The sequence below is a fragment of the Podarcis gaigeae genome (assembly GCF_964106915.1).
Source record: "Podarcis gaigeae genome assembly, chromosome: 10".
Classification (NCBI taxonomy): domain Eukaryota; kingdom Metazoa; phylum Chordata; class Lepidosauria; order Squamata; family Lacertidae; genus Podarcis; species Podarcis gaigeae.
The window spans coordinates 193697-215141 of record NC_139686.1 but is presented as its reverse complement, the minus strand read 5'-3'; the positions used below and the strand labels follow the sequence as shown (position 1 = coordinate 215141).

Sequence of the window (21445 nt, the reverse complement as noted above, 5' to 3'; positions counted from 1 at the left end):
GGATAGGGCAGCCCTGAGGTGGCAGCAGCTGCCCCAAGTGCTGCTTTGCATCAGGGTTTTGGCCAGGGGCTCAGAAAGTGGGAAGAGCCACCCAGACTCAGAGGGTTGGGGGTTGGGGGATTTCAAATCCCAGGAAGGGGCAGGGGGATCAGGATGGGCCAGAGCAGAGGAGAGGGTGGGATCCTGCCTTAGTGAGCTCCTTCCAATCCCCAATGCCTCAGGAGGAGCCTCAGCTGGTGTTGAGCATCTCTGGCTTCACTCTCCCTCCTGCGTGGAGACCCTGAGCCCCCTCAAAATCCCCCTTTCAGCCCAGGGCAGGCTTGCGTGTGGGGTCTGGACATGCCTTCTGTGGGGAGCAAGGGTGTGTGTGTGTGTGTGTGTATGTATGCAGTTCTACCTGATGGAGCGCTGATGGGTTTGGAACTCCAACCCTGCCTGGGACCGGGATTTGGGGGCCCCTTTCAGGGCTTCCGTTCTGGCAGGCGGTTGGGCCTCTTCCCCCCCTCGGAGAGCAGTGTTGCTGGGTGTTTGGCCCTTTGCGGCTGGTGCAGCATCAGGGTCTGCTTCCTCCCAGGAGAGACCCCCCTGGGGGCTGTTTAATGTGAGCTTCCATTCTCTCCCTACAGCATGGGGGGCTCCCAGGTCGCGGACAAGCCGCCCAGCACCGTGGAGACTGGACCCCCCCAGCCCTTGAGCAGCAGCAGTAGCAGCACCGCCACCGCCAGCCTGCCGCCTGAGGGTCTCCTGCCGGGTTCTCCTGCCCCTGCTGCTGGCGCCACCCCAGAGGCCAAGAGAGACAGGTGAGGGAGGGTGTTGGCCGCTGTGCCATCTCTGGGTCTTCCCTGGCCGGGGTGGGGGGTGCTGTGGAGAGCCTGCCAGCCTGGGGTGTTGTGTCAATTCTACATACTCTACCAGATTAATCAACCGTTCAGATATTCCAGCTTCATGGGAGCTTTCTCAGCAGAGGCGGTGAGGCTGCCTGCCAGGCATTGCAGGGGGTGGAATGGATGACCCTCAGGGGTCCCTTCCAACTCTACAATCTTAGGATTCTGTGGGGAGAAGCTGCTTGCTCCCCCCACAAGGCTCCCCCACAAGGTGCTCTGGCTGGGCAGATGAAGGGGGCCTGTTTTGAGTCCCTGCTGAGGCAGGCTGCCCCCTCCTGGCCCTGGGCCCCACCTCCCTGGCAGGTGCCCAGTGCAGCCAGGCCCTCCTTTGGCAAAGCTTCTCCTGGCCCTCTGGCTTGGCCTCTCTGGGCGCCTGCCTGCCCCTCACGCCTCCCCCTCTCGCCCTCTCTGCAGGAAAGAGGAGCCGCTGCCGGGAGGAGAGCCCACCTTGAACGGTCCGGCCTGACAGACTGCCTGGGCCCAGACGGTGGGGATGCAGCTGGCCCTCCTTCGGACAAGCTAACTTAATTTTGAATCACAAATGCTGCGTTGTCGAGAGGACTGGCGCTGGAGAGCCGAGGTGCCGCGTCGGGGTGGCCACCCTGTTCCGAGAGGAGGCCCTCCCTGGGCGGATGACATGTAGCACTGGCCAGGGGCCGCCCGGGCGTCCTGCCACCTCCTCCTGCCCCGCAGCCCCCCTGGCGCACTCTCTGGGGAGGGCGTCCTGCCCCCCTTGTCTTCTTGCTTCCAGGATCCAGCAAACGCTGCTCCGCGGACTCTGCCCTGGGCCTGGCAGGGCTGGTGCTGGGCGGCCTGGGACAGCCTTTTGTAGAGCAATAATGCCTTACCGGAAGCGCTGGCTGGCGAGAGGAGGCAGGAGGGTCCGGAGCAGCGGCCGGAAGGCAGCGTCGTCTTGCCACACTGTTTTTCTTACTGTTTCAGGGAAGGAGGCCCTGGGAACCTCTTCTCAGCCTTGTCCGCTCTCCTTCTGGAGGCGCCACACCAGCCCCTGGGATTGGGGCCGCTGGCGCTGGGCTCCAGGGGAGGGAGCAGCCTCCCCACAGAAGGAACTGGGGCCGGGCATCTCCGGAGGGTCAGACAGGCTCCTGGAAGCGGGTCGGTTTCCCCGGATGGGCTCCGCTCTGACTTGGTTTTGTTTTGTAATGTTCTTAATGGATGCAGGAATTGCAACACTTTGCACTTTGAATCTTGCCAGCCTTGGAGGTTGGAGGCAGAGGCAGCTCCCCTCTGGCTGGGCTCCTGTTGCTGCTGCCGAGGGGAGGGAGAGGCTTGGCCCAATAGCTGCTCTTGCCCGGGGGGGGGGGTCCTTCCTCCTCCTCCTTCCTCCAAGCTGGCGCCTGCCCTGTGCCCTGGCTGTGCCCTGGGAGGGGACTTAGGAACCGCCTTCAGCCAGGGGGCAGCTGGGGGGGGGCAGCCATTCCCTATATCTTCAGTGGCCGCTTGCTGGTTGCCAACAACAGCTGAGCTGGAAAATCAGGCACTGGGGAGACCCTGAGACTGACAATAGCAGCTTCTAGGCTCATTTAAAGGTCTGGCTCTGCCGTCGTTCTGGTGGGTCTTTCCCCTCAACAAAAAAACAAGAAACCACCAACAATTTGCTTTTTGAAATACTCTCCGTAAAACGTTGGACTGTGAGGCTCCCTTATTCTGCACATTGTTAAATATTTCTGTTGAAGCCAAGGGCAGCTTCCTCCTGCTTCTTAGCTGCTCTAATTGGGGCTTCTGTGACGTCAGGGCACCTGGGCCATCATCTCCTGGGGGGAAAGAGTTGTGGAGGGGGCACCCCACTCCCCATGTAGCTCAGCCTTTCCATCTGGGGGTCAGGGATCAGTCAAATGCAGTTGGATTCCCTTTCTCTAAAAACCAGGCTGTGGCTACATGGGAAATCCTGCGAGGTGTCCTGGTCTCCTCCTCTCAAAAAGGATTGAGGAAGAGGTATTGTATCACCTCACTTACCTGGCTTTGGGAAGGCGCATGAGGGCTACCAAAGGGCCACATGCCTTGGACCATCCTGCCCTAGAGTGCTGCTCTCGTGAGCCAGGTTTGGGGCTGAAAAGTCAAGCTGAGGGAGACTTTGGGAAGGGGTCTCCATGCGCCCCTGTGGCATCTCCCTTGCCAGTCCAAGGGCCTCCTGCCCAAAGCACCCTCTGCCAGCAAGGGATGGGGCGTTTGAGCTCTGGGGTGCTGGTGCAGGGCTGGCAGCAGCACCCAGCCTAGTTCTAGTAGCTTTGCCTGGCGGTTGATTGGAGAGCAACAAGGCCAGAGGTCAAGGCTGGTCCCTGGGCCTTGCTCTCCCCATTGAGATGCACCTGCAGGGCTCACAGAACAAGGCATCCCTCAGCACCTGCGCAGCCAGGGGGTGGGGGTGGGGATATAGAGTGGAGCCGAAACCCAGTGGCAGGGGCCACGCTGGCCTGAGAGGAGCTTGCTCCTGGCCTGCAGCCAGCCGGCTGGCCCCTGAGCACTCCCCTCCCACAGGGCAGCCCATTTTCTTCCTCCATGAATAGTGCCCCCCCTCGCACAGCAAGGCCCAGGCTGTGAAGAGTCACATGCCTTTTGCCCAGCACTGAATAGTTGTGGCGTCCAGCATGTTCCAAATGTCCTTTGAGCAGAAACTCACATGGTGGATTGAAGCTGGAGAAGGAGGTGGGCAGAGGCAGTAAGAAAGAGACACTCGTGTCTTCAGAGCATGAGCAGAGAGCCAGACCAAGACACACACGTTATCAGTGGTCGGCTTGGTGGCAGCGGGAATCTCTCTCATCTCAAGTTCTGGACTTAAATTTGCAGTTGCAGCAACAAGCAGTTGCCTGGTAGATTGACAGCTTCCTGAGTTGGAAGAGACCCACGGCTCATCTAGTCCAACCCCTTGCAAGGCAGGAATCACAGCTAAAGCACCTGACAGGCGGCCACCCAACCTCTGCTTTCAAACCTCCAAGGAAGGACAGCTGAGGTGGACTTCTGCTGTTTTCCCTACACATGAACTGCCTTGCCGTGAACCCCCTGGAAGGTCAGACTTCCCCCCTGAGGATTGACGGCATCTCTGAGCCCAGCTGCCTGGTGGCAGCAGAAGGGTCTTGCTCCAAGACCTTTTCTCCTGGGCAGGAAATCCTGTTGGTGTTTGTTCTGCCTTCCCTGCCCATCTGCTCTCTTGAGCTCCCTGTGGCTTCTCCAAGAACTTCCACTCTGTGTTTACTTCCACTCTGTGACCTCCTTTACCCACAGCCCTGCTCTGGAGGGCGGGCTCGTTGTCTTCAAGGGCACAGGGATCAGGCTGGGAGGAGTCAGCCCACCTTGCAAGGTGAGCGGTGGGCAGCCCAGCTCTGCCTGGTGGTCTGGGCAGGGGGCTGGCTAGGCTGCTGAATGGTGCAGGGCCTGGGATGCTTCGGCAGCGGAAGCGCCGCTAAGGGGGGAGAGCTTAGAATCACGGCTGCTGAGCGAGACAACCCACCTTCTCCCTGTAGCCATGGCCACTTCCTCAACTGCCAAATTTAAACCCACCTTTTCAAGGTCCTAATCCACAGATTTGCAGCTGGAGCTATTACGACAGGATCTGTTGCAACTTTTTACAAAAGCAGTCTATAAAACGAAATGAAATGTCTTCTGCCTGAAGTCTTCTTTCTTTGCTGTCCTGTTTATTGTTCCGCCAGTTCAAGCTTTGGGGTCTGCCTGCCTTGGCTGCATCGGCTCAGCCAGGACGGTGTCTCTGGAGGGTCTTTCACCCCAGCTCAGCCAGAGCTGCTTGGTCCATCTTGTTTTTGCCAGAAGAGAGAGAGATGGGGGCGCTGCAGCCCCTCAGGGAAACCGGTGCCGCCCCCTCCCTCCCCCCCTTGTGGATTTAGTCCCCACTTGGAAAGTGGAAACAGAAGCAGAATGAACATTCATGGAAAACGGCCGGCCCACATGCCAGCCTCAGACTCCCCCTCTCTTCTCTATCCAAGGCCATTCCCACCACCCCAGCATTGTCCCCAACTGCGGCTGCCCCCTGTGTGCCACTTCACCAGCTGGCGCCCTTGGTGTTTGGTGCCCCGTGGTTGGAGGGCAAAGAAGGCCGCTCCCCCCATGTCCACTCAGGCAGGGGAAAGTTTTCTGAGAGGAAGCCTCCAGCCTAGCAGAAAAGCTCCCAAGAGGATGCGGAAAGGATTGTTTTGAGGAGTAAGTATCACTTTCAAATTTAAAACACTTTGAAAATTATTTGTATCAGAAGCTAGGGAGACCATGTGGCTGTCCCCTCCCTTTTTTTGTCAGGAACAGCCTTTACCGCAATGTCCTGCCCTTTGGTCTTGAGAGGCAGCAGTTGCCTGAGGCCTCCCTGGAGAGCAGAATCCCTCAGGTGGGCTGTGAGTCTCTGAGATGCCTTGCTGGAAGGCAGGAGAGAGTATTTGTGTGTTTGGTTTTGTCTGAAAGTTGGCATCTGTCTCAGGAGACAATGGAGGAGGCCCTTTGGAGGTGAAGTCCAACTTGGAGGGTAGCAGCACCTGCTGTGGCTGGAGAGACCGATTTGGGAGAGATGTTTAGTTGCAGCGGGGGCAGAGGAAGGCGGCCAGTTGTGCTGCACATGGGCATTTCTTGTCTCTGCGCTTGTCCCAAAGTCTGGAAATGGCATACAAATATATAAAAGAAGCAATTTTTTGGAAGGCCTTCTTGATGGTGGCAGCTGCCCTGTGGAACACCCTCCAGTCAGATGTTGGGGAAAGAAACAACTCTACAACTTGTAAAAGACAGCTGAAGGCAGCCCTATATGGAGAAGTTTTTAATGTCTCATTGTGTTGGAAGCTGTCCAGAGTGACTGGGTACAAATATTGTTATTATCCTGTGCTAAATTAAGCGCTTTACAAAGGAAGGCTTAACCATGACAGTCAAGCCAGCTGGGCACTTTGCAGCTGCTGGTGTTCTGGGGCCGGTTGAGGCTGTGCTGTGCTCTTGGCCCCGGAGCCACCCCAGCATGCTGCTGGGACCACTGAGGCTCCCCGGACCCTCCAGCCGTTTGGGGTCAAGGGAGGTGGGAGGCGAGGAGTCAGGGTGCAGCAGAGTCAGGCAAGCTGCAAGCACTGCATCTTCTCCAGCCAGGCAGTTTTTGCAGCAGGACAGGGACAGGAAGGGTGGACAAGGTGCCCTAGATGACCCATGAGGGCCCCTTGGGCTGCCTGACGTGGGCCATCCTGGGCCAGGGAGGCAGCTGACAAAGAAGGCTTGTCTCCCTCCCCCCCAAACCTCTGGGGGCAAAGCGGAATGCGGCACCTGGGCTTTCTCCCCAAAGGGGGGCACCATGGTGAGGTGTCCTGGTGCTGGTCGCTTTCCAGGAGGCACCAGGGCCCCAAGCCCCGTCTGAGACACAAAAATAGCGGGTTGCTTTAGTAAGTGGCCCTTGCTTGAGGGACTTCATGGCCCCGCTAGGTTCCCCCGTCAGAGTGGAAAAGAAAAGAGAAGGCAGTCGGGCATATAAAAAGACAAGGCAGGTTCTTACGTCTCTGATCATTTTTTAAGCAAAAGGAGAAACACCCCCCCCCCCCCAAAAAAAGTGTTTGGCTTTTATAAGTTTTATATTTCCTGTGCAGCAGTAATAAATCACACTCCACAAATGTCATTAGAACGTATACAAACATCAACGATGCACCACAAAATTAGGAGTGATAGGTTAAGCAACATTTTATCAAGCGAGGCATCCTGTGAAAAACAGGCCTCACACATTTTGAACAAGACTTAGATCACCTGCTGGGAGTCTGAGGGTCCTGCTCCTGCCTTCCCCCCCCCACCCCCGACCTAGCACAGGGCCTAGCAGACTACAAAAGGACTGCTCTTGCCCAGCGGAGAGTACTGTTTACATTCTTTCAAACTGCTTTTAATGCTTTTTGTTTTGTTATTAACTGTTTTTATGTGTTTTATTTTTGGGGAGGGGTGTATTTGGCTGTTTATATTTTGTGTTTTTATATTGTGATTTTATCTTGTGAACCGCCCTGAGACCTGTGAGTATAGAGCGGTATATAAATAAAATTAAATAAATTTGGCAAAATGACACTTCCAGTGATGAACAGATTTAACACATTCTATTCATTGGACCATCTAGGCCAACGTAACAAGATAGCTCATCAATCACGCTTACTGAGACCCATTGTTTTCGAGAAACCCTGCCTTACCTGGACGGATTATTGCCTATGTGGCACCACACTCCAGGGATATGGTAGCCAGGGTTTTCAGCCGTTCCTGACAGTTGGCCGCTGTTGCATGCTGACAGCTTCTTGGAGCCACAGATGAGCTGAGTGCAAGCGGGGGGGGGGGGGCATTGGTAGACAAACTACCCAGGAGGAGCACAACATCTCTCTATGCTGGCGTGATCCTGCCCACAGAACGGAGGATAGCAGGATCCCCAAGGACATGCTCTGTGGGGAGCTGCCTTCCAGCACCAGCCCCATTAGCAGACCAACTCGAACAAAAAGATGTCTGCAAACGTGATATGAAGGCTGGCAACATCAACTCCACCATGTGAGAATCCCTTGCAGGCGGGCACAGCGCCTGGAGACAGGCAGGCAGGTTGTGAGTCCATAGCAGTGACTAGAGGATGAATGGCCCCTGGGCCACGGTGCGGGGGCCTTACTCTGGCCCAGCTGCAACAAAACCAGCCTCTCCCACATCAGGTGCTGCAACCGCCCAACAATTTGACTTCACTCCCAAAGGTGCATTCCTCTATTTTCCCAAGAAAGAGGCCAACAAGGTTTTCCAGAATCCCAATGGATGTGGGTGATTATTGTAATTAATCATAATAAAGCATTCAAAAAACATTTTATAGAGTATTTTATTTATAAATACACAATTTTCTTGAGAAAGCAGTGTTAATCTATCACTTCTGGGCATAAGAGGAAGTCTCCATACCCTGCTGTGTAAGTTGCTACATTTTGACCCTTGACAGCTTCATTCAGAAACTGGTGCATTTCCCTGCTTTGCGCTCTCTGGCCACTGGAGGGACTGTGGCACAACTGCTTTGTCAGCAGAGCTTTTGACAGCTTGACTGGCATTTGCAGAATGCGAGTCTCTACTGAAAGGGTCCTTTGCAGAGAGCTATGGATGCCTTTATAATAGCACACTTGTGAAACATGCGCAGCAGCCTCCCCTCCTCCTCGGCCATGTCTGCCTCCCGACTCAGAAGGGGCCATGGCTGGAGGCACCAAGGGAAATGAGGGGCACCTGCCCAGCCGGGCTTGAGCCAGGCGTCTCTCCCAACCCCCAAAAAACTTCCTTTAGGAACTTGCTTCTTTTTCTGCCTTCCTTTTGCTGCTGCATCTGTGAATGGAGCTGTTTGAGAGACGCAGGAACTGTGATTCGACGTTTGTGTTCAAATGTGAGTCACATCCACTCCAGCATCTCACAAATCCCACCCAGGACACCCACCTTTTCTCACAGGAAGGCTCAGTGCCTGAGCACCCACATCACCAGATGCTGCTGAATCGGGCTCAGTTCCAGGTGGAGGGGCACCATAAGGTGGTACCCCCCCCTTTGCACACAGAGGGCTCCCCCAGCTCAGTCCCCAGGAGCCTGAAAGGGGAGGGTGGGAAGGCAGCAATGGAAAGACCCCCCTCCCCCAGCCACTGCCAGGCAGAGTGGACAATACTGAGTCACATTGGGAAGATGGGAGGAAGTGCCAGAGGGAAGATCAGAAACCAAGGATTCAGGTGACAAGAAAGGAGATTCTGGCTAAAACAACAGGAAGAACTTATTTATACCCTATGTTTTTATCCTGACAAGGACTCAGTGGCTGCGTTAACAAAAGTGCAAACATCTGTTTGTGTATTAAATTTTGTTTAATACATATTTTAAATCTATTCATTGTATATTTACTTGTATAGATTCAATTAAATATATTATTTGTGCTGTTTAACTATATTGCAAACACTTTTATGATATGGAAATTTAATTCCATCATGTGGCCCACAGGGTCAGTGTCCAGGTACCCTTGCAGTCCACTTGGACTGAGAAGTTGGACCACCCTGTTCTATGTTATTCAGGGCTTTGGACACCAAGAGTGCAATAACTTGACCCGCTAGCAGATAGGAAGCCAGTGCCGGTCTCAGGTTGGTGGCGTTCTCATCACTGAGCAGCCCCAGCATTCTGCACCAGCTGAAGCATCTGGGTCAGGGCCAAGGGCAGCCCCATGCAGAGCAGGCAGCAGTAATCCAGTCCTGAGGTTACCAGCACATGAACTATAGTGGTCAACTGTTATTAAGGAATGGCTGATAAAATGCACGCCTTGCCACAGAGGCCACCTAAGCCATGACAATGAGTCAAGGACATAGCTGTTCCTTCAGGGCAGCCAACTGGCCTGTCTCCTGCATCCAAGCACCCCCCAACCACAGTCCCACAAGCCTCTGTCCGCCAAGGCTTCAGTCTCAGCTGACCGGCTCTCATCCAGTCCAACTGTGTATCCAGGAACTGGTCCTGGTCTTTCCCAGCCTTTACTAAATCAGATGTAATGGGGAAACAGAGCGGGGCAGCACCAGCACACTGAGGACCCCTCCCCCCCACACGCCTTACAGCTTCATCTAGGTGAGAGGTTCCCTTTGAAAGCCTCCGAGAGAGGGAGCAGGTGAGGCAGGGTGGCCCTGGCACCTCTTTCCTGCTAAAGGTCCTCCATCCAGCAGTGCTGGCCATCTCAATCCCCAAACCAGCCCTGACACCAGATGGAAATGAATCGAGATAATCCATGTGCTCCAGAAACGCCTGAAGTTGCTCCACCGCCTTAATCTAAACATGGAGTGTTGGCAACTGCATCAGGCTTGGCAGCTTAAGGAGAAGCTCCAGCTCCCGCCCTGCCAAGGAGCTTTGATGCCGCCCTGAAAGCAACCAGTCCCCCCACTCGGCTGGCTTTCCTCTGCCAGGACAAGCCTCCTGCTCAAGTGCTGCATGAGACGCGCAACAATCAACATGTTGTGTATTTCTTTTTTATTATTAAATTCCATTAGTTTTTTTTTCTCTCCATATATTTTTTCCTCTAGGCACAATACAATACAAGAACTCTGCAAGTTTGACACAATGTACAGAAACTTCAGTAATCTACAACTGCTCAAGGAACTTACAAAACCCTCCGATGCACACCAGCCACAGCCTTTATTGTACAAATAAAAAAGGGGGGGAAGGCAAAGGGGCAGCTGGGGCTCCAGACTATGTACAACGCTTCGGGGACAGGATAGGGCGCCCCTTTGCCTTTGAAAATGTGGGGGGCGGGGGCTGCCAGGCCAAACTGGAGCTCCAGGGAAGGAGGCCCTGCCTGCTCTGGCAGGAAAGCAGGCTGCATGATCTGCTTTGGGGGGAGGTCAGTGCAGGACACACAATTGGAGGGGCAGTTGCAGGTGCTGAGCTGCCCCCAGCAGCCAGACTCACAACCCTCTGCAAGGATGCCACAGAGGGAACCAAGAGCTGGGAGTGCAGCAAGACACTCACCCCCCCGGGGGGGGGGAGCCTGGCCAACCCGCTTCTTCGCTTGGCGCTTCTCCCCAGGACAGAGTCCCTTTCTAACTGCAGCCTCAGCAGTACCAGGGGAGCTTGTGGTTTGCAAGGGGAGGCAAGGAGGGTCAGAATCCCTACCCCACCCCTCTGCCCCCAAGTCCCAGGGGCTCCAAACCTCCAAGCCGGGACAGGGGCGCTGGAGGCCCTAACACTGTTTCTGCTCCCTTCCGCTGCTCCGGCAGGTCGCCAATCTCCCCACCGCTGCCTTCCCTGGCAGGGGGGCACCCCTGGGCAGCCGGTGTGGGGCTGGGGGGGGGGTGGAAGCAAGGCGGTTTGGCACATCTGCCACCGCCTGTGGGTGCTGATGGGGGGAAACTGACAGTGGCCAGACCCATCTGCTTGGGGGGCCCTGCTGACCACGTCACTCCCCCCAACCTGACCTGCCAATGCATCTCTTAGGCAGAGCGAGCCGGCAGACCCCAACTCCCCTGCCAAGCAGTCGGATGGGGGTCCCAAGGGGGCCTCTACTCTGCGCCCCACAGCACCTCTTCCAGTCCTGCCCCATCCTGGTCCAGCCCTGGCGCCGGCTTCACTTGCGCAGGCTAGAGAAGGGCAGCCTCAGGGCAGCCTCAGGCGTCAGACAAGCAGCTCTGGATGCGGTCGATCCACTGCTGGGCCAGCTGCACATCCTGGGCGCAGAAATAGTAAACACGCTTCGTGGTCTTCACCTGCCAGGAGAGAAGGGTGAGCGCAAAGGTCTGCCTCTGGAACACCAGCCAGCCAACCTTCCTCCCTCCCTGTGGGAGGAAGGGGCCAAAACGACTCCCCCCCGCCCTTGGGCAGCCATGGGGAGAAGCCACTCACGTCAAAGAAAGCCTTCTCCTCCACCATCTTGGGGGCCCCCATGGTGGGGGTGCCTGGTGTGATGGACTCCACCTCCGCCAGGTCAATGACGCCTTTGCACTCCAAGTCCAGGCGGCTGTCGTAATAGCGCAGCTGCAAGGAAGGAGAGCCGAAAGTCAGAGCCCCCCAGGAGAAGGCCCCCTCCCCATTCCCCTCGCCCACCTGCAGCCACCCACCTGGTGCTTGGTTTTATCCAGCACAAACCAGCGAGGCTTCCAGGGCTTCATGAAGGCTCCTTTCTTGTACAGTGTCCCCTCGTAGGACCTGCGGAGGGCAGAGGGGTCAGTGGGGGAAGAGGGGCAAGCAGAGACCAAGACCCCCTGCCTCCCTCCGCCAGCCCCCCAACGGCCGGGTCCCGCACCGATTCTCGCTCTCCGCCGTCTGGAACTGGCTGTAGAGGGTGCTGGTGCTCCTGCGGCCGCCCTGCTTCCCGCTGGAGGGGGTGGAGGCGCTGCTGCTGTCGCTGTCCAGGCTCAGGTTGATGGTGGAGCTGCCGCGGCCGCTCTCCTGCAGGTAGACCCCGAAGGAGCGGCGCTGGTGCGACAGGCTGGAGGCCATCAGCAAGGAGCCAGCCGCCACCTGGGGGCAAAGGAAGCTCCTTCCGTCAGAGGAGGGCTCTGCGCAGGGTGGGCAAAGATCCCCAGCCCCCCAGCCCAGAGCCCTTACTCGGCCGCTGGGGTCCGCCTGCACCTCCGACCGCTGAGAGGCCTTTGCTTTGTCCCAGAGGTCCTTCCAGCGCTCCGGGACCTGCCCCAGCTCCATCTCCAGGTTCTGCAGCTCCTGCAAGAGACAGAGAAGGGGCAGTTGGGGGGCAAAGGTAAAAGGGGTTCCGACAGCATCAAGAGCAGCAGGGAAAAATGGACGACAGCTGCATGTTCTCAAGTTCACCTCTACAGCCATAAAGACAGAAAACAAGATTCCCAGTGACTCCCAGCTTTGAGTCCAGGTGGCCAAGAAACGGCGCTGGCCGTGAAGGACCAAGAAGGGGAAGAGTCCAGAACCAAAGCAGCCCCAGTTGCCTAACTGCACCCCCCGCCCACGGCCCCCGCCTCTGCTTCTTGCCCAAGGCCCCCACTGACCTCCAGCAGCCGGGAGATGGCATCTGGCTCGGTGCGGCTGCGGTTGTCATAGCAGGGCCAGACGATCTTGCGCCGGCTCTGCGGGGCGCTGGTGTCTGGCTGGGCGGCCTCCTCCACGGGCTCTGCCTGACTCTGCACCAGCTCCCAGTCGTAGGAGGGTCCTTCCGACAGGGTCTCCTGCGTGTAGTAGTCCCACACCTTCAGGTTTGAGACGTTGCTGTACGGGCGCAAAACCTAACGGAAGGAAAGAGCCGAGGAGTCACTGCCCCAAAGGCCACGCTTGGCACCCGCCAGCGGCACCCAAGGCAGGACCCCCAGCAGGGAAGCCTTTGATGGGGCGGCTGGTGGGCCCCAGCACCCCCCAGCCAGGCCCCGCTGCCCCGACCCACGGCTGCTCACCTCCCCGTCCTCCGGGGCATACATGTAGTTGAAGAAGGCCGGCGTCTTCTTGTTCAGCCGATCCAGGTAGTCCCAGATGGAGCGAAAGAGCTGGGGCCCCTTGCGCTCCCCTTTCTCCTCGTACAGCAGCCCTGCCAAGGAAGCACAGCCTTTGGCTCCTGCCACTGTCCCAGGGGCCACAAGGGCGCCCCCTCCCCAGGCCCCGGGGGCTCCTTACCCAGCTCCAGCCGCTCGTAGTCGGAGTCCAGCAGGAAAGTGCGGAAGCGGCTGGAGACCGAGTGGTAGCTGAGGAACTTCAGGTAGTACTGGCTGAACTCAAACTCCATGGGGAACTGCAGGTGGATCTGTGGGGAGAGAGGCAGCAGGAGAGTGGGGAGGGGGCAGGAAGAGGCCACAGGGCCCCTCCTCCCAGGGGTTGCCCACTTGGAAGCATTTTGGGGCTGGGGCGGCCCTCCTCCCCCAGGGACAAGGAGGGCTGGGGCGGCCCTCCTCCCCCAGGGACAAGGAGGGCTGGGGTGGCCCTTCTCCCCCAGGGACAAGGAGGGCTGGGGCGGCCCTCTTCCCCAGGGACAAGGAGGGCTGGGGCGGCCCTTCTCCCCCAGGGACAAGGAGGGCTGGGGCGGCCCTCCTCCCCCAGGGACAAGGAGGGCTGGGGTGGCCCTTCTCCCCCAGGGACAAGGAGGGCTGGGGCGGCCCTCTTCCCCAGGGACAAGGAGGGCTGGGGCGGCCCTTCTCCCCCAGGGACAAGGAAGGCTGGGGCGGCCCTCCTCCCCCAGGGATAAGGAGGGCTGGGCCGGCCCTTCTCCCCCAGGGACAAGGAGGGCTGGGGCGGCCCTCTTCCCCAGGGACAAGGAGGGCTGGGGCGGCCCTTCTCCCCCAGGGACAAGGAAGGCTGGGGCGGCCCTCCTCCCCCAGGGATAAGGAGGGCTGGGCCGGCCCTTCTCCCCCAGGGACAAGGAGGGCTGGGGCGGCCCTCTTCCCCAGGGACAAGGAGGGCTGGGCCGGCCCTTCTCCCCCAGGGGCTTGGCTGCTCTCCTCACCTGATGCACACAGTCCAGGAACTGCAGAAAGATGGGCGTGAAGCCGCTGCTCTGGCTGGCCAAGGTCTGTGCCCCTCGGTGGCTGAAGCGGTGCCCAAAGGAGAGCCACTCCTTCTCCACCAGCAGCCGGAAGCCCTCCATGGTGCGGTAATAGGGGTCGGACAGGAGCTGCACCAGAGACACCACCTGGGGGGCAGAGGGGGGGTCACGGCCGGCCTCCAGGGCAAGTGCTGGGGGGGGGTAGAGGGAAGGAGGCTGACCTGGGTGGTGATGTCCCAGCCGTCCTCCAGGCTGACCAGCACAGAGGAGCCCGTGTCCAGCAGCTCCACCACCAGCACAGAGATCTGCAGGATCTTGTGAATCTGTGGAGAAAAGCAGGATCCCAGAATGTGGCAGAGCACCTGGAGCAAACGTTCAAAGGTGCACAGCAAGTGCCAACCTCCCCCTGACCTTCAATGGGACAAATCTCTCGCAAAAGCTCCTGCAGACCCACCTCAGAAACGCCCAGAGCCTTCCTGGCAGCTGCAGGCTGAAACGCCACACTCCGCTTGTGCAATACCCAGCCTCCCCGCCACTCCACTGGGAAATATATACCTTCCAGATACCTTTCTCTTGACCTTTTTTTTTGGGGGGGGGGGTCCTTTTAATTTGCTGCTCTTTTAACAATTTTACTAAACTCCTGAACTTGCTAAGCCACTCCAGTTCTGACTTACAGGAAACCTGGACCCTGCCCCCTGCCTGCCTGGCCAAGGCAAGGGGCTCCTGGGCTGCGGACGGACAACGTGGTTCCTGTGACGGAAACGAGACTCGGCAGCCGGGCCTTCTTGCAGCACCAGGGCCTGGTGACCGGAACGAGGAGTTTCTACCTGCCAAATCTTTGCTGACCTCAGAAACGGATGGACGAGCAGCGAGGACTTTGTTCCTTATCTGGCGAATCTCAAAGGCCTCCCCCCCCCCAAGTCCTCCTCTGCCTTGACCTCTCTGGAGTCTTTGGGACCAGGAGGCCGGAGGGAAGAGCCTCCTCCCTCGAGCGTCCGCCTGGCCACTGACCTGGATCAGCCACTCAGACTCCTCCAGGGAGCGCAGGTAGGTCTGGCCGGGCTCGGCGGAGGGGCTGCCTGGCACACAGGCCTTCATCAGCTTCTTGAAGCTGGTCTTGACTTGCCGGGCATCAAAGACCTCAATGGGCACCACCTCCCAGTGCTGCAAAGGGTCCGGCTTCACGCCCTGGATGGGACCAAGAGACGCCATCAGGAAGGGGCCCCACAGCCCCCCTTCCCAGCCGCTGCCCCTCTGATGGGCGCCCAAGAGAACCGTACCCGGAGCTGGGACTTGTCTCCGATGATGTAGAGGGAGGCGCGATGCTGGCGCAGGAAGCTGGCCTCGGAGGGGGACCCGTTGGCTTGCGTGCTCAGCAGCTCCTTGCCGGCCAGGCGGGAGCCGACTTCCATGTTGAGAGCATAGCTGCTCATGCGCCCGCTGGCACGGATGCTGCCCCACTTGCCTGCAAGGGAGGGGGTGTCAGGTGGCGCCCGAGACTCTGTTCTATCTTGCAGGCTGACCCTGGAGCCTGCTGCCCCCTCCCAGCCGGAGCTCTAGGCCAGGGGAAGACGGCCCCAGCCACACCCACCCAGGGCCGGCTGCACTGGAGACGGGCGCAGCGCCCCGGCCGGCCCGTCCTTACCTAGGAGGGGCCGAGAGGCAGGCCAAGCCAGGCGGAAGAGCATGCTGTGAGGCTGCGGAAGGGTTAGCACAGAGGGTGGGTTAGACTGCCTGCCTGTGGGGTGGGCACCAGTGGGGCGAGTTAGCAGTGTGAATGCCACGTCCCTGAGGTTAGTGCCCGTACAGTACCTCGGGGAGAGAGGTGTCCCTTTGATGCCAGGCTCTTGGGGCTGGAGAGGGTAATGAGCCTACCTCTGTGACCTAGGGCTGAGAGAGGACAGGACGGAGAGGCATCTCAGCGAGGGGGGGAGGAAGAGAGGCAGCAGCGATGGATGGCAGACGGATGTTTGTCCCCCACGGAGAGGGCAAGACAGATGGGCAGGCAAGATGGAGGGAGGCAGCCAGAGGCGGTGGCTGTGAGCAACAGCCCTGGGGTGACCAGGCCCCCTTCCGTCCGCTGGCTGCCTGGAGAAGGCCCGGCCCAGCCCCCCTGGAGCCAGACGGCCCTTCTGTGGCTACTCTACGGGGCCGCACGCAGCATCTCACCTCCGCGGCTAAGCGGCCCTTCGTCCTTCCCTCCCATCACCTGCTTCATAAGAGATCCCAGCTTGGGCTGCCGCTTCTCAGAAGAATCTGTAGCACCAACAGAAGGTGGACGTTCCACACCCAGGGAAAGCAAGCCAGCCCCGGAGCTGCAAGGCCTCTTCTCTCCCTGGGGCGTCCCCACCCAAAATCTGACGGGACGGGGGGGGGCACTGGCCCCTCCCACAGCGTGCCCAATGGCCTCAGCCAGAATTCAGCTGTGGCCTGTCCTGAGGCTGCTTGGCTCCAGAGGGCCGGTTGGGGCTCTTTTCTCCAGGATGGCTCAGACAGACGACAAATGGCGATGGCAAGGGCCCTTGCTGTTCCCCCAGCAAGGATGGTGTGGAGGCGACACAAGAGCTGCCCATGGACAAGACTCACCTGGGCCTGTGGCCCCATGGCCTGGTGGTCGAGGGGAAGCGCTCTCCCGCCCTGCACGCCCAGGACCCCACCTGCCGCGGCTGCCTCTGAGCCCAGGGCAGCCCCCTCCCCCAGGGCCTCACCTGCGCTGCTCATGTGGGCCGAGGTGAAGCCACTGAGCGTGTTGCGGCCGCCGCTGTCGGCGTAGTGAGGCATGGCGTTGATGATGGCCTGCAGATACTTCTCTTGCTCCAGGCTGGTGGAGTCGGCCTGAGAGGGGCCTGCAAGGAGCAGCAGGGAAGGGGTCATCCTCAGGGCCTCCTCGGGAGGAGGGAGGCCAGGCGGGGAGGGGGGAGGCAGCTGTACCTGTGGCAGGAGCGTTCTGGGACTTGAAGAGGCCCGCCATGCCCTTCCCATGCAGCCCGCCGGAGCGCAGGAGGACCGCCTTGGTGCGCGAGTTCCGCCAGCAGACCACCGGGAAGCGGTTCTGGCGGTAGCAGCGCGAAATCCGCTGGATGGCGTTGTCTTGGATGCTCTGTGGGACAATGAGCAGCCCAGGGTAGCTGCAGGGAGGAGAGAGAGGGACGGATGGAAGGAAGGAAGGAAGGACGTTATTATTATTAAGTATTATTTTAGAGAGGAACAGAGGCTGCTGCAGTCCACCAAAACACTTCTTTGCAACCTTCTGGGTGGTGATCTCCCAGTGGAGACGCTTTGGGTCAGGACCCCCTGTCCCAGAAGGCGCCGTGCTGCCATTTCAAGAGGCAAAACGGCATCTGCAGCCCCACTTCCCCCCACCAAAGGCAGACGGTGCCACAGTTGAGAGAAGGCCAGGAAATGGTGGTGCAGAGGAAGAGGAAACAGGGCCTGGGCAGAGAAGGCATGTTCCCTGGTCACCATCACGTAGCCTCTGGATTGGGGCCTCAGAGTGCAGTCAGAGGGATCAGGCAGGTGGCCAGAGAGCCTTTCATTCCAGGCAAGGGAGGCCCAGCAGAGCCCAGCCCCCAAGGCAGGACCAGAGCCAACCTTTTCCAGACCCACCCACCCCTTTTTATGATTGTGCACTGCAAAAACCCCAGCTAGAGACCCAGAGAGCCTGGGCTGCGCTCAAGTCTCCCTCCCCAAGAAGGGGGGGGGGGAAGGGAGGGGGCAGAGCATCCCCAGCTGGAGGAAGAACAGACATGGACAGACACACCCCTTGGCATCCAGTCTGTGAATCCCCCTTGCCAGAACTTGCCCAACTTGCTCCTTGAGGCTGACAGATGGACGGACTGTGGGCGACTGAGTAGCGCAATGTGCCCTGTCCGTCAGTCCGTCCATCGCCCACCATCTTGGCTGCAGGACCTTCACAGGGAGGCTGAAGGAGGAGTGTGCAGGCCCCTCTTCTAGCCAAGTGGCCCACTGTCCTCCTCCAGCCTGCCAACGCCAGGCTACCAAGGGGGGTGGGGGTGGCCCAGAGACGCTGCTCCTCGACTCCTCCTGATCCCGTGGCCAGACTCTGAATCCCAGGTCTCCCCCGATGGAGACCCCCCTGTGCCCTGCCTACGTTCTGGGTGTCCCCCTCCCCCCCCCCGCCAGGCGCCCTGGCTCACCTCCGGCAGATGGCGTACATGCGGTTGACGGTGGAGATGCGGAAGGGCTCGTTCTTGGAGCGGGTCAGGCTGTTGCTCAGCGTCCCCAGGCCCAGGCGCTGGTAGTCCCGGCAACAGGCGCGCTCCACCAGGTGGCTCATGGTCATCTTGTCCGAGGGCCGGATGGTGGTGGACGGGGTCAAGGTGCTGCGGTCCACGTCTTCGGACACTGCAGGCAGCCAGGCAGGGTTGGGCAAAGCTCAGGAAGAGGACCCCCCTCCCCACCCCCAGGCAAGGGCCGTCCGTACCTGAGATCTCGTCCTCGTTGTCCTCCAGGAAGTGCTGCTGGTTGCCCCGGGCCTCCCAGGGAGGCGGCGTGTACTTCTTGCGTGTCACATACTGGCGGCCAATCGTCCTCTTGGCATTCTTCACCAGGTTCCTGGAGATGGTCCTAAAGCAGGAAGAGGGTGAGAGCAGCCAGTGAGCTCAAGGGCAGGCTTGGCGGGGGTGCAAGAGAAACCCCTTCAGGGCCTCCCCCCACCCCTGGCCCAGCCGGCAGCACCAGCAGCAGGAGAAGAGCAAAGCGGAAGGTGGGGCAGCTGGGGGTGAGGGGCAAGGAGAAAGGGCAGTGCGGCCCCAGCAGACAAGGTGGGTAGCGGAAGCTGCTCCTTTCAGTCCTAAGCAGGCCCTGGAACAGCAGCCAGCCAGCGCAGGCTGGGGAGAGCCACATGGGGGGGGCAATGTCCACTGGACCCTCTACCACCTTTGGAGAAGCAGAAGCCAAAAAGGGCCCCCGAGAGTTGGAGAGGACGGGGGGGGGGGGGGTTGGCTGTGTGGTGGTGGCAGCAGCAACAGCAGGGAGGGAGGGAGGGAGGGAGGAGCCTCTGGGGGGCCGGCTGCAGCCCCTGCTCAGTGCCCTGCTGCCTCCTCCTGCGGCCCCACATGCCTCCTAGTCCAGCCTCCTCCTGCGGCCCCACATGCTCCTAGGAAATAACAGCCACCAGCAGAGCTTGCAGCATTTCTGGCCCCAGCTGAGCGCTGGTCACTAAAAAGGAGGCAGTGTTCCTCCCAGAGACCAGCGAGACCCTCGCATGGACTGCAGGCAGGAGCTGGGACTGGCCAGCTCTCACCAGACACAGCCTGAAGCCAAGAGGCCCTATAGGGAGCGCCATCCAGCCCCACCAAGTCTCCCTCCCCCAACCCTGAGCCGTGCTCCTTGGGCTTCTGCTCGCACCTGAGTGACGGGTTCTTCTCCTTGACTTTGGGCTGCAGGGCTGCCTTGCTCAGGTGGCCCACAGTGAAGGCAAAGGTGTCGGAGGCCTGCTGGGGGTAGCGCAGCTTATTGAGATGCTTCCGGAAGGTCTCTGCGCTCTCAGACGCCACCTCCTCGTCAAAGGCAATGCGCAGCAACTGTGGGGCAAGGCAAGGCGGGGTCAGGGCTGGCGGAACTGGGCCAATCTGACCCCAGCTCAGAGCACGGCTGCCCTCCTCTGGGGTGCCTCCCCTCCACCCCCAAGGGCTCACCTGGAATGTGCAGGAGCGCAGCTGGAGCTGAGCACAGCCCTCCGTGATGAACTGGTCCGCCTGGGCCTGGACCGTGATCTTTTCCTCTTTGGTCAGGGAAGCGATGGGGAAGGAGCGGACCACCACCTGCTCCCCGACTGGGGAGGAGCCGAGAAAGAGCCAACGTCAGCCCAGGGGGCTCAAACACAGCTGGGCGGCTCTGCTGCCAGAAGGGAGCTCAGCAAGGCCCCAAGGAGGAGGAGGAGGAGGAGGAGGAGCAGAGAGAGCTCCCGCCCTCCCCAGAATAATATCCCGCCTGTCCGGCTCTCACCTAGTGGATCTGTTGGGGTGCCCTTGAAGATGACGCGGTAGGTGGTGAGGAAAATGGCCCCTTCAGCTGGAAGCAAGGGGGGTCCCCCCACAGCCCCCCCAGATGCCTCTTCCCTGCCGTCCGGCATGAGGTAGACGCGCAGCCCCTCCATCACGCTCTCTTCGCCCATCAGCAGGCTGGGCCGGAGCAGCTTGGGCTGCAAGAAGCCAAGGGGAAGGAGCAGGGATGGAGTCAGGGCTGGGCAGACAGACTGGGAAGGGGTCCCCCTGCCCCGACCCCACAGCTCCTGAGTGGAACAGCCCCTCCCCACACTTCCTTCTCGCTCAGGACCCCCACGGGGGGGGGGACCACCCTCACCTTCTGTATTGGGGGGAGCCTCTTGCTTTCCCTCTGCACGGCCTCCAGGGTCTCAATGTGCATCTGGACAATGTCTGGGGGGAGGGAGGAGGGAGGTCACAGGCGAAGAGAGAGGAGACCCCGCGATGCCGCCTCCCCCCGCTGGCCACACTCGGCTCCCGAGGGGGGGGGCAGAGCACCTACCGGGGATCATGACGTGCAGCCCCTTGAGGTGCTCGTTGGTGACGCCGCTCTCGGTGCAGACCTTGTCCACAAAGCGGTTGATGAAGCGCACCACGTAGTTGGCCACGTCGGAGCTCTCTGCGTCCTCAAAGCCGCTCTCCGTGTCGTAGCTGTCGGCCACGCTTCCTGCGATGCTGGCGAGGCAGAAGGGAGGCTGAGCTCCTCCGCGGCCAAGACCGCTCTCCCCACGGCCGGGACGCCCCTTTCCCCCTCCTGCTGCCCCCCTCGGCAGGCTACCTGTTGGTGATGAAGCTGTTGCTGACGCTCTCGGCATCGCCCAGGCCGGAGCCGCGCAGGAGCCGGTTCTTGCTGGTGTCGAGGGGCAGGAGCAGGTAGCTCATGCGGTTGGCGTAGTGAATGGCCTGGCTGAAGACCGTGCTCTCCTCCTTCTGGATCAGCTCCTGCTGCTTCTCCCGGCTCACGGTGGGCCACAGGCGACATTGCTCGGCCGCAATCTCCAGGGCCGACTTTTCCTCTTGCGGCGGCCCTTCCTCACTTGCCTAGGACCAGGAAAAGCATTGTCCACAGCATGCGGGCACATCCCCCCCCCTGCCCCAAGCCCCCTTCCCCCCGGCTTCTTTCCTCACCTTCTCCACGTGGTTCTCCCCCTCGTCCTCAATCCCCTCCAGGTACAGAGCCCGGATGTGGTTCTGCACGTCAGAGTAGAACATGGCCTCCCAGAACTGGATGTTGGTCCACACTAGGTGCTCCTGCACACAGCTGTAGGCAAACTGGGTGATCCCTGGGCTCAGTTTCTGGGGTGGGAAGAAGAGGAGGCACTCTGCGTAAAGGCCACAAGCTCTCCGCCATGCCCAGGGGGGAACCGATGCCAGCCTCACCAGCCCAGCCACATCCATGTTGGGCCAGCCTGGCCCCCCCAAGATGCCATCTGGACCCGAGGGAGCCCTCTCCCCACCAGGCCCTGCGCGCCCAAGGGCTACTCACGCGGCAGAAGGCAGTCACCAAGGGCATGAGGGCAGCCGCCACCCCGTGTTCGTCTGAAGCGCTGCAGTCCTGAGGCAGACAGGAGGGGAAGTCAGCATGGGACCCCAGAGAGCCCAGAGCCTGAGCCCCCCAGACACGGCCGCTCCCTCCC

General features: G+C 59.9%; 2 protein-coding genes across 15 annotated transcripts in view; one reads left to right on the top strand and one right to left on the bottom strand.

The window, feature by feature from the left end:
• PPP6R2 (protein phosphatase 6 regulatory subunit 2) overlaps nucleotides 1-21445 on the top strand; it is a 221538-nt gene that overhangs the window by 37593 nt on the left and 162500 nt on the right. For 2 of the 3 annotated variants that reach the window (XM_083700105.1, XM_083700106.1), the window contains 2 exons: nucleotides 627-800; nucleotides 1299-4503. The exons of the other annotated variant lie outside the window; for it this stretch is intronic. In XM_083700105.1, the coding sequence (XP_083556231.1) occupies nucleotides 627-800; nucleotides 1299-1350 (226 nt within the window). In that variant the 3' untranslated portion in view covers nucleotides 1351-4503. Of the gene's footprint in view, nucleotides 1-626; nucleotides 801-1298; nucleotides 4504-21445 lie in introns of those variants that run through there. 3 annotated transcript variants of the gene reach the window in all.
• The window catches only part of SBF1 (SET binding factor 1), a 45801-nt gene continuing 34175 nt past the window's right edge, over nucleotides 9820-21445 (bottom strand). For 2 of the 12 annotated variants that reach the window (XM_083699813.1, XM_083699811.1), the window contains 26 exons: nucleotides 21295-21363; nucleotides 20937-21104; nucleotides 20587-20849; nucleotides 20311-20483; nucleotides 20128-20201; nucleotides 19771-19966; nucleotides 19461-19597; nucleotides 19171-19346; nucleotides 18245-18387; nucleotides 17958-18165; nucleotides 16732-16928; nucleotides 16509-16646; nucleotides 15970-16056; nucleotides 15613-15690; nucleotides 15081-15265; nucleotides 14812-14988; nucleotides 14022-14123; nucleotides 13762-13947; nucleotides 12939-13065; nucleotides 12722-12852; nucleotides 12323-12556; nucleotides 11910-12023; nucleotides 11605-11822; nucleotides 11420-11507; nucleotides 11205-11336; nucleotides 9820-11068 (listed from right to left, as the gene is read on the bottom strand). In XM_083699813.1, coding sequence (XP_083555939.1) covers nucleotides 10970-11068; nucleotides 11205-11336; nucleotides 11420-11507; nucleotides 11605-11822; nucleotides 11910-12023; nucleotides 12323-12556; nucleotides 12722-12852; nucleotides 12939-13065; nucleotides 13762-13947; nucleotides 14022-14123; nucleotides 14812-14988; nucleotides 15081-15265; nucleotides 15613-15690; nucleotides 15970-16056; nucleotides 16509-16646; nucleotides 16732-16928; nucleotides 17958-18165; nucleotides 18245-18387; nucleotides 19171-19346; nucleotides 19461-19597; nucleotides 19771-19966; nucleotides 20128-20201; nucleotides 20311-20483; nucleotides 20587-20849; nucleotides 20937-21104; nucleotides 21295-21363 — 3900 coding nt within the window. In that variant the 3' untranslated portion in view covers nucleotides 9820-10969. Of the gene's footprint in view, nucleotides 11126-11163; nucleotides 11337-11419; nucleotides 11508-11604; nucleotides 11823-11909; nucleotides 12024-12322; nucleotides 12557-12721; nucleotides 12853-12938; nucleotides 13066-13761; nucleotides 13948-14021; nucleotides 14124-14811; nucleotides 14989-15080; nucleotides 15266-15612; nucleotides 15691-15969; nucleotides 16057-16508; nucleotides 16647-16731; nucleotides 16929-17957; nucleotides 18166-18244; nucleotides 18388-19170; nucleotides 19347-19460; nucleotides 19598-19770; nucleotides 19967-20127; nucleotides 20202-20310; nucleotides 20484-20586; nucleotides 20850-20936; nucleotides 21105-21294; nucleotides 21364-21445 lie in introns of all 12 variants that reach the window. The other 10 variants (XM_083699807.1, XM_083699812.1, XM_083699817.1 and 7 more) reach the window with 7 other exon arrangements.